The 11,347-nt window shown below is 44.0% G+C and overlaps 1 protein-coding gene across 1 annotated transcript; it reads left to right on the top strand.

The window, feature by feature from the left end:
- Nucleotides 1–9,379: 9,379 nt before the first annotated feature.
- On the top strand, nucleotides 9,380–10,292 carry LOC106313206 (ATP synthase subunit delta, chloroplastic). Its single transcript, XM_013750963.1, has one exon. It carries the CDS (start codon nucleotides 9,451–9,453, stop codon nucleotides 10,153–10,155), a length of 705 nt encoding a protein of 234 aa, XP_013606417.1. The 5' UTR covers nucleotides 9,380–9,450; the 3' UTR covers nucleotides 10,156–10,292.
- The last annotated feature ends 1,055 nt before the right edge of the window (nucleotides 10,293–11,347 follow it).

Genomic DNA, 11,347 nt, shown 5'->3' with positions numbered 1-11,347 from the left:
TCATGCCTCATTTTTTATCTTTATAATTCTTAAGCCATTGTGGCTTCACTTCCAAAATCAAAGCTTAATGCTTCTTGTTTTGGTTTCCTTAAAGCCATGGAGCTTCTTATTATTCATGTCTCCAAAGACCTCTGAATCTATTTCTTCTTTTTGAAGAAAAAAAAAGTTTTTTTTTGTTCTATATTTCTTACATATTAGAAAAGAACACAAAAAAGGAAAACCTAAAAAAAAATGGTTTTGTTGCCAAGCCAAAGTGCTTTCTACCATCATTCAAGCTCATCAAACGAGCCTCTGAATCTATAAGACTTCAAGCTTCTATTTTCTGTTTCTAAGCCAAGGTGCTTCCTCTCCAACCATCTCACGATGTCAACAAGATGAGGCTTCCAATGTCAAAAACACAAATCTTATGTCCTCCGGTCTCTCCGTCAAACATGACGGCAACATTCCTCCGTCTCCGCTACCACAGTTACTGGATCCGCTGCATTCACAAACACAGAGATCATTGGATCTCCACCTCTCTTCATCTCTGTAGCATCCCCGATCCTGGATAGTATCGTCCGGACAGACCTTAGTGCGAGGAGACACACCAGTCAGGCCATACGACCTAAAGACAAGCGTGTCATGGTCCAAAACGTGGTTAAGGAAATCAGATAGCCGGAACTTAACCAAAATAAGGCAGAGGCAAGCTCAAAGGAGCTGGACAAGCGAGCCGGTAGCTGGACAAGGTCCGGCTGAAGCTCGATGAAGTGAATGATCAGAATGGATCATGGGAAAAGTAAGTCTAGGTCTCCGAATAGACCAAGGGACTTAGAAGGATTGAAGAAGATAAAGGAAGAAAGTTGGACGCAGTGTATAACAGCTAGACGATGCGGTAAGCAAGCTCGACCAGCTAGGTGATGTGTAGTGCAGCTCGGTGTAGCTCTCTGAAGTGTAGGTAAGCTCCCTGAGCTGGATGGTCTAGCTCACTCAGCTGGGTCAGCTGGGGATCAGCTCAACTCAGCTGGACTGAGTGTTCAGGTCTCGGGCAGTTGGGCCGGGTCTGGACAGTGGCCGGGCCATGTGGCCGACCCGTGTGTGCCGATGGGCTGGTGGGCTCTTGGGATTGAGCCAGGAGCAAGGGCAATCCGTGTGGGCTTGTTTTGGACATGTCCAGGAGTGGTTTGACAGTTCCAGGATGTCTGGTAACTGCCATAGGCGAATGGGTGCAATATGTACCATTGATTAAATCAATGGATAGAAATGAAACCAAAGGAATGCAATGGTTAGAAAAGTAACCACCCCTTCTCCTATATAAGGAAGGAAAGTCCGTGCTTTTGCAGGCACGCCAGGGCTTCCTCCTAAAACCTGAAACACAAAGAAAAACAGAGAAAATGAAAGAGATGGTCGGATTGCATGATCCAAGACCAAGAATGGTTTAAAGGCCATAAAGAGACAGTTTTGCGAGAAATCGAAGGGGAAGTTATCAACGACCCTTTGATGGGTTTTGATTCGTGTTATTAACACCCAAAGCATCCTCCAGGGCCTAAGAACACACGTAAATGATTATGGAAGAAGATAGGAGGCCGGATCCCTCTTCCAATGGTTGAGACAGCCTTGAAGGCAGATGTGTGTAGAAAGGCAGTTTCATGGGAACTGAAGGGGGGAGTGATGCACGACCCTTGGGTAGTGTTTGATCATGGATGAACACGTCCTTGGCTTCCTCTTTGTCTTAGGAACACACGAAGATAACCAGGAGAGAAGGGAGAAGGCCAGAATCCACTCTTAGAGGCCAAGACAGCCTTGAAGGCGGATGAAGTGTAAAAACTGGTTTCATGGGAGTTCCATGGATGGGAACATTGGTACGACCCATGGAGAGATCATATCAATACTGGAAGTATATGATAAGGATTGATAGAGGTGTGCTTTGGAGGAGCATGGACGTCCATGATAAGGGAAGGCACATGATCTAGTCAGATCATGTATAAGGTAACCGGTTTATGATTACTTTCTGGTTTATGTTTATGTATCTTGTAGAATTGGTCCTGGCCAAGCATGGCACGCCCTTGAAAACTACATATAATGTGATGTGATCTAAGGATATAGTAATTGAGGAAGGGGCCGGATCATGGTTGGTATAACCTGTCCTTATGGTGTGATGGACGGATCCATTGCATCGGCCATTCCATAAGGAGCGGGAGATGGAAACTTGGTTGGTGTTGATCAAGGACTGAACCATCAGAATGTGATCTCTGGATGGATATGAATGGCCACGATCATGGGACATTGGTGGAGAGTCGTGACCTTTCACCAAGGTGGTTTCATGACAGTTGCAACAGAGTGATTGGAACTGTTGTGAAGGATAACTAATGGCCGCATGGCCTGTTAGGGATGATGATGGCTTATACTATCAACCATAGTCTAGACTAAGACTGATGGTATGATGAGTGTCTATCCAGGAGACACGAATGTATTGTAAGACTGATCGGCTTCGTTGGGACAAGGTTCCATGGCTGGTTAGGTAAATGTGAAGACTCATCAGTTCTGAGTCATGTGGGGTGGTTGGTTGATTGACTTAGGATCTGATGGGCATTATTAGTCCATGAGAGGACTTGGCTCCAGAGGAGCATACGTTTGAGACTTGATAGCACTGAACCATGGCCTTGGCCGATTCAGGAATGATGTTGATGGCCTTGGCCAGAGTGATCATGATCGGGATCCATATGATCTGGGTCGATTCATTGGATTCTGATTATGGGAATCTTTTAGTTGAGTTTTATCATTAGTTTTCATGAATTTTAATTAATTTTTGGAGCACTTTTGGAAGTGGCCAGAAATGTAACTGAAGACTTCCCAAAGGTACTTTGTCTGTGGGGATGGTTGGCTGAATGACTAAGTACCAAAGGGAAGAGTTTACGCAAGTATAAGAGAGTTGTACGAGTAGACGGGGAGCTGGTCGAAGCTACCTCGCAGCTCTATCAGCTGGAAGAGAGTGATGGAACCTCAAGTGAAGTGGTTCAGCTCAGCTAGCTAAACAGCTAAGTCAGTTGGGACAATGAGCTAACAAGCTCCGTGGATGTGGCAAATGTATGATCTAGCAATGTTGCATAGATCTAGATAGAATGGTTAGGGGAATGGAACCTCGGATTTGTATGACTTGGAAAGGGTTCAGGATCGACCTTTGAGCTAGCTGGTAGTTGAGTATACTAACTATTAGCTGAGGTGATTCGACCAGACAAGTATAATATTGGTCCTAGACCAATGGTTAAGTAGATATTACTCCGCTGTGCATAAGTTGAAATGATCTAAGCTAGGGAATGACTAATGTAGTCTTAAGCTAAGATCTAAGTTAGTTCTCGCCTATGGGCGATAATATAGATAAAGGGCAAAATTTTGAGAGGTTCAGTCAGTGTATGGACCGAGCGACGTGAGGTATCGACCACGGCTTAGGCAGCTGGGTCGGAGCCTTACAAGTTGGTATCAGAGCATGCTTGATCCTGTTAAGGACAGTGCTCAAAGATGTTTAGTTCCAAACCGAAATTATTTCTGAAAACTAAGATGACTTGGAACCTTGGTTGTGGTGAGCCAAGTGAGAGTTAAGGTAAGATTGGGTTTCATGCTTGTGAACGGGGAAGTTCCAAGATGAGCCGGCTTAGCCAAGATGCACTCTCCAAGGACAAGACCCTGAAAACAGAAGGGTTAGTTATCTAGTTATTTGGAAGCAATAGACGGATTGGACGATGGACGCAATGCAAGATCTTTGTATGGACGACCTGGATAAGGGTAGTAACATGGACCAGAGAGTGGCTTAGGTTGAAAGAAACGTGCAGCACTCTCTTGGAGGTTAGTGTTATTCCTTGGTGGCCGTTCAAAATAAGTGAGCATATGCGATGTTCATGTTGGTCTAAGGGAGAAGCTACATGGCTAGTACATGAGTGGGCTTGGGATCAGATAGATCAGCTTGGACTCAGTGTAAGTCAAGGTAGGATTCCTTAAATCGAGTTGAATGGAATGGATCAATTCCAAGAAGAATTGGACCATGGAAAGAACATGATGTTATGTATCTTATTATGATGAGGATTGAGGTATATTTTAAACACTCTTGTGAATGGTATGGGACGTTCACAGAAGTGTGACACTTTGGAGAATAGTATGGGACGTTTTCCAAATGTGTGATTAAACCGAGATCCTACTCAACTAGGTACCTAATGTTGTGGGGAGTGGACCAGGTTCGGTATGCAATCGAGTCAAGAGAAGGACCAGGGGTGGCTTACTCGGACGAGTCCAAATGGGATATAGTCAGGATGGACTATGATCTGGTTGTGTCCGCCTAAAGAGTCACGAGGTGATATTAAGCATGGATTGGTTTGGAAAGAATCAGGCCACCTTGGACTGTCACTGGGGCATGGTACAGTTTGAGGGAGGGTGTGGACCCCCGATCAGGTTCCAAGGTATTCGTCCGACCTCTGGATTCTTAGTGATATCAGCAATCCCAGTGGAAAGGATGCTTGAGAAGGGTTGTGAGGCTTATTTGGCCACAATCGCCACTAAGGGGGTTGAAGGGGCTCGTGACCCGGACGGGATTCCGCTGGTCAGTGATTTCGAGGACGTGTTTCGGGTGCTACAGGGCATTCCCCCTGATAGGGCTGACCCGTTCATAGCAGAACTGGAGCCATGGGTGGCCCCAATGTCTAAAAGTTCATATCGTATGGCTCCTGCCGAGATGGCCGAGCTGAAGTCGATCAAGTCCAGTGAGGGATGAGGATCACATCACAACCAAGTCGGAGATTGACCTAAGGTTGGAATAAGAATGATCAAGTCCAGAAAGGGACAAGGATCACATGACGACCTATTCGGAGATGGGCCTATGGTCGGGTTGAAACGGTTGAGTCCCTAAGTGGACCGAGACCGGAATATGATCGAGTCCATGAAAGGACCAGGATCGAATTATGACAAAGTCCAGTAATGGACAGATGTCAAGTGGGTGGCGGTTTAGTCTAGTATGGACTAAGATCGCAATATGGCCAAGCCAGGAAAGGCTGTGGCCGGTTAAGGAATGATCCAGTAATTGTTGACTGGAAACATAAACCTTAGTGTCCGGGAATGACTTAAGGAAAACAGAACAATCCGTTAGGACTCATGGTAGAGTGAGCAGCCTAAAGATTGGAACATGTTTGCTTGGACTTGCCTGGTGCATCGAGTGGTTTGGAGATTGGTTGAATCTACTAAGGCTTGAGTATGCAGTATGTTCCTAGGGACTGAATTTGATCTAGTCATGGACTAAGATCCGGGAAAAAAATATATATATATATAAAAAATAAAATAAAATAAAGTCTAGAGTAGACGACATTCTAAAGAGGGATATGGACTTGGTGTCTACTAGGACCGCAACCTAGAGAGTTGGGTCAGTAACACAAGTCATATCTTTGTATGGGTGCTGGATAGACCACTTGATAAGATTTTGGGTTAAATCTCTATCAAGTGGAGGAGACTTGTATATATGATGATCAAGACGTGATCAGTGAGAAGGAATAAGGAGGGAGATGCAACGAATTGGTTAGCAAGAACCAAACGAGCAGGCTCCATGTTCTGGATGCAAAGAGTTCGGTTGGAACCTTTTGTCTTGAGACAGGACGTCAGCACCACTGGATTCGAGGACGAATCCATCACAAGTGGGGGAGACTTGTAGCATCCCCGACCCTGGATAGGATCTTCCGGATATACCTTAGTACGAGGAGACGCACCAGTCATGCCATACGACCTAAAGACAAGCGTATCATGGTCCAAAACGTGGTTAAGGGAATCAAATAGCTGGAACTTAACCAAAATAAGGCAGAGGCAAGCTCAAAGGAGCTGGACAAGCGAGCCGGTAGCTGGACAAGGTCCGGGTGAAGCTCGATGAAGTGAATGATCAGAATGGATCATGGAAAAACTAATTCTAGGTCTGGGAAAAGACCAAGGGACTTAGAAGGATTGAAGAAGATAAAGGAAGCAAGCTGGACGCAGTGTATAACAGCTGGGCGATGCGGTAAGCAAGCTCGACCAGCTAGGTGAAGTGTAGTGCAGCTCGGTGTAACTCACTGAAGTGTAGGTAAGCTCCCTGATCTGGATGGTCTAGCTCACTCAGCTGGGTCAGTTGGGGATCAGCTCAACTCAGCTGGACTGAGTGTTCAGGTCTCGGGCAGTTGGGCCGGGTCTGGACAGTGGCCGGGCCATGTGGCCCGTGTGTGCCGATGGGCTGGTGGGCTCTTGGGATTGAGCCAGGAGCAAGGGCAATCCATGTTGGCTTGTTTTGGACATGCCCAGGAGTGGTTTAACAGTTCCAGGACGTCTGGTAACTGCCGTAGGCGAATGGGTGCAATCTGTACCATTGATTAAATCAATGGACAGAAATGAAACCGAAGGGAGGCAATGGTTAGAAAAGTAACCACCTCTTCTCCTATATAAGGAAGGCAGGTCCGTTCCTTTGCATTCACGCCAGGGCTTCCTCCTAAACCCTGAAACACAAAGAAAAACAGAGAAAAAGAAAGAGATGGTCGGATTGCATGATCCAATACCAAGAGTGGTTTAAAGGCCATAAAGAGGCAGTTTTGGTAGAGATCGAAGGGGAAGTTATGAACGACGCTTTGATGGGTTTTGATTCGTGTTATTAACACCCAAAGCATCCTCCAGGGCCTGAGAACACACGCAAATGGTTATGGAAGAAGATAGGAGGCCGTATCCCACTTCCAATGGTTGAGACAAAAGGCAGATGTGTGTAGAAAGGCAGTTTCATGGGCACTGAAGGGGGAAGTGATGCACGACCCTTGGGTAGTGTTTGATCATGGATGAACACGTCCTTGGCTTCCTATGTGTCTTAGGAACACACGAAGATAACCAGGAGAGAAGGGAGAAGGCCAGACTCCACTCTTAGAGGCCAAGACAGCCTTGAAGGCGGATGCAGTGTAGAAACTGGTTTCATGCGAGTTCCATGGATGGGAACATTGGTGCGACCCAAGAAGAGATCTTATCAATACTGTAAGTATATGATAAGGATTGATATAGGCGTGCTTTGGAGTAGCATGGACGTTCATGATAAGGGAAGGCACATGATCTAGTCAGATCATGTATAAGGTAACCGGTTTATGATTACTTTCCGGTTTATGTTTATGTATCTTGTAGAATTGGTCCTGGCCAAGCATGGCACGCCCTTGAAAACTACATATAATGTGATGTGATCTAAGGATCTAGTAGTTGAGGAAGGGGACGGATCATGGTTGGTATAACATGTCCTTATGGTGTGATGGACGGATGCATTGCATCGGCCATTCCATAAGGAGCGGGATATGGAAACTTGGTTGGTGTTGATCACGGCCTGAACCATCAGAGTGTGATCTCTGGATGGATATGAATGGCCACGATCATGGGACATTGGTGGAGAGTCGTGACATTTCACCAAAGTGGTTTCATGACGGTTGCAACAGAGTGATCAGAACTGTTGTGAAGGAGAACTAATGGCCGCATGGCCTGTTAGGGATGATGATGGCTTATACTATCAACCATAGTCTGGACTAAGACTGATGGTATGATGAGTGTCTATCCAGGAGACTCGGATGTATTGTGAGACTGATCGGCTCCGTTGGGACAAGGTTCCATGGCTGGTTAGGTAAATGTGAAGACTCACCAGTTCTGAGTCATGTAGGGTGGTTGGTTGATTGCCTTAGGATCTGAAGGGCATTATTAGTCCATGAGAGGACTTGGCTCCAGGGGAGCATACGTTTGAGACTTGATAGCACTGAACCATGGCCTTGGCAAGGCCACGGTTCAGGAATGATGTCCATGGCCTTGGCCGGAGTGATCATGATCGGGATCCATATGATCTGGGTCGATTCATTGCATTCCGATTATGAGAATCTCTTTGTTGGGATTTATCATGAGTTTTCATGAATTTTAATTAATTTTTGGAGCACTTTTGGAAGTGGCCAGAAATGTAGCTGAAGACTTCCCAAAGGTACTTTGTCTGCGGGGATGGTTGGCTGAATGACTAAGTACCAAAGGGAAGAGTTTATGCAGGTATAAGAGAGATGTACGAGTAGACGGGGAGCTGGTCGAAGCTACCTCGCAGCTCTATCAGCTGGAAGAGAGTGATGGAACCTCTAGTGAAGTGGTCCAGCTCAGCTAGCTGGATGAGCTAGCTAAACAGCTAAGTCAGCTGGGACAATGAGCTAACAAGCTCCGTGGATGTGGCAAAGGTATGATCTAGCAATGTTGCATAGATCTAGATAGAATGGTTAGGGGAATGGAATCTCGGATTTGTATGACTTGGAAAGGGTTCAGTGTCGACCTTGGAGCTAGCTGGTAGTTGAGTATACTAACCATTAGCTGAGGTGATTCGACCAGGCAAGTATTATATTGGTCGTAGACCAATGGTTAAGTAGATATTACTCCGCTGTGCATAAGTTGAAATGATCTAAGCTAGGGAATGACTAAGGTAGTCTTAAGTTAAGATTTAAGTTAGCCCTCGCCTATGGGCGATAATATAGATAAAGAGTGAAATTTTGAGAGGTTCGGTCAGTGTATGGACAAAGCGACGTGAGATATCGACCGCGGCTTAGGCAGCCAAGTCGGGGCCTTACAATCTCTGTCACGTCTTGATCTATCATCGTTCAATCTCAACTTCAGTTGTCACTTCATCACCGCTTTGAGCTTGAGGGGGCCTATAGAGAATCATGAAGATATAAAACATAATTGTGAATATTGTTATTGAGATATGTATATATTTAGTTAAAGAAACTAGGTTTAACGTTTATATTCTTTATCTTCATATATAAGTTATATATGTATAAGCTTTATCATTAGGAGAATCAATATACAGTTCTTCCAATCTTTTACTCTCATCGTTATCAACAGAAGTAATGATGATTACGGAGAGCAATTGAGACAAAGAAGAGGAGATGGCTTATAAAANNGGGGGGGGGGGGGGGAACAAGGGAGAAGAGGGAGTGAGAAAAACTGACTATGAACTCTTAAACTATTGTCGACATGCTCTTATTTCTCAAAAGTTTATACGTGTCTCATTTTACTTGATTCGACTGGTAAAGTTCAATAAACGGAAACTCTAGTCCCATCTCTTTTATTATTGTTTGATTTGTTTCTGAACGTGATTACCGATTTTAGGTTTGACATTATAATTTGTGGCATAAAAAAATTTGGTTAACTCGATTCTTTTACTCATTATGGAACACAGATATCCTACTTATCATATAAGTCCACGTGGCGACTCCTCCGTTCTCTTGTAACCTATAGCCTAATCCTTCTGAAACCTCAACACAAGATAATCCTTCTATTCTCTACCCTCGATCTTTTCTCAACAAGAAATCTCCACCGTCCGTTTGTTATTCCTAAAATCTTACCTTCTTCTTCTCCTCTGGTCTCTGAGAAACTGCAAATCACTCTCTTCTCTCCTCTCTCCTCTCTCTAGCTCTACCCTCTGGAATGGCGTCTCTTCAGCAAACCATGTTATCTCTGCAATCGAAACTTCCACCATCTTCCTTTCAAATCGCGAAATCTCTTCCTATTCGAAGAACAAACTTACCACTCCGAATCGGTGGGGGAAACGCGGCGGGAGCGAGAATGTCAGCTACAGCAGCCGGAAGTTACGCTATGGCTCTCGCAGATGTTGCGAAGAGGAACGATACTCTTGAATTAACGAGTGCAGACGTAGAAAAGCTAGAGAAGGTATTCTCAGATCCACAGGTACTCAATTTCTTCGCCAATCCGACCGTCGAGGTCGAGAAGAAGCGTCTCGTGATCGACGAGATCGTGAAATTTTCGTCTCTCCAGAGCCACACCTCGAATTTCCTCAACATCTTGGTCGATGCGAATCGGATCAACATAGTGACGGACATCGTGAAGGAGTTCGAGATGGTGTACAACAAGATAACTGATACGCAATTGGCTGAGGTTAGATCGGTGGTGAAACTGGAGCCGCCGCAACTTGCTCAGATCGCCAAACAGGTTCAGAAGTTAACCGGAGCGAAGAACATGAGGGTTAAGACGATTCTTGATCCGAGCCTTGTCGCTGGGTTCACGATTCGGTATGGCGATTCCGGGTCGAAGCTTATTGATATGAGTGTGAAGAAGCAGCTTGAGGATATCGCTGCTCAGCTAGAACTCGGCGAGATTCAGTTAGCTGCTTGAAAACAATTGCATTGAGAATCGCTTTTTGTTGTGCAACTTAATTCTTTGTCTCTTCTTGTTCTTTTTCTCCATCGATCATCAACATGATATGTATACAGTTATAATAGTTATAATAATTTCAGGCTATTTTCAATTAATTCTCTAGGTTCTAAGGTGAAATTCACTTTCGAGTTATGATTACAATCTCTCATTGTAGACAAAAGAACAAACATCATGAGTTCTTACTGTCCACTGAAACAATGTTCTAGTTTAAGGTTGGTTAAGGAGCAAGCTACATAGAGTTGTGAGCTTTTTGAAAGTGTTAAAGCTAATCTAGTACATGAACTATAACGCAAGATAACACATAGATTATCTTTACAAAAAAAAATATACAGTAATTAGATTTATCTTTTTAAAGGCACTTACAAGTTTGTCTAAATCGATTCTTCAACAAAATCAAAACATTCTTTGATTTGTTGCACTAGTTTATCTTGTTTAACAACTCGTACAAAGCCCTTGAACCCCTCAATGTTTCGTCTTACAAGATCTTACAAAAGCCTATGTTGCTAAAAGCTCTCATAATGTGTTAAACACGTACAATGCTCTGTCCATTCTGCTATACTCAGATGTAACCATAAAGTTAAAGATCTACCAAAAAATGTTTTTGAACAACAAGATCTACAAATTTAAAATTTCATTTTCTCTCTTTAAAAAATAAGTTAATCTACTTTTTGTGAAAAAAAAAGGAAAATCCTTCTTTTATAACGATTTTTTCCAAGATGCTTCAGTGCCTTTTCTGAATTTTCTTTAACCGCATAATGATGAATACTTCATTTATCTCCATGTCACAATCTTCTTTCATATAGCAGTTTTCTTTACCCAATGTCCTATCTTGGGGTTTCCCTAACTACTAGGAAACTTTGGACATTAGGCTATATGCCCTTCCTCAATAAGCTCTAGAGCTGGTTCTCATCTTGGATTTTGAAACACTTCTCTTTTGCAGGCCGTCTACAGCTCCTTAGCTCAGTTATTTACCCGACAGTGATGTTTTGGTGTTCTATCTTCTTACCGTCCAACCAATGCCTGAAGAAGATATAAAAGATGTGCAACAACGTCTTATGGATAGGAATCCCGAGTAATGGTAAAAGAGCAAAAATTAGTTGAAAATTTGTATGCACTCATAAGCGTTGTGGAGGACTAGGCTAAAGAAGGC

The sequence above is a fragment of the Brassica oleracea genome, chromosome C9 (assembly GCF_000695525.1).
Source record: "Brassica oleracea var. oleracea cultivar TO1000 chromosome C9, BOL, whole genome shotgun sequence".
NCBI classification, from domain to species: domain Eukaryota; kingdom Viridiplantae; phylum Streptophyta; class Magnoliopsida; order Brassicales; family Brassicaceae; genus Brassica; species Brassica oleracea.
Note: the sequence above shows the minus strand (reverse complement) of the source record. Positions and strands in the feature narration are given on the sequence as shown.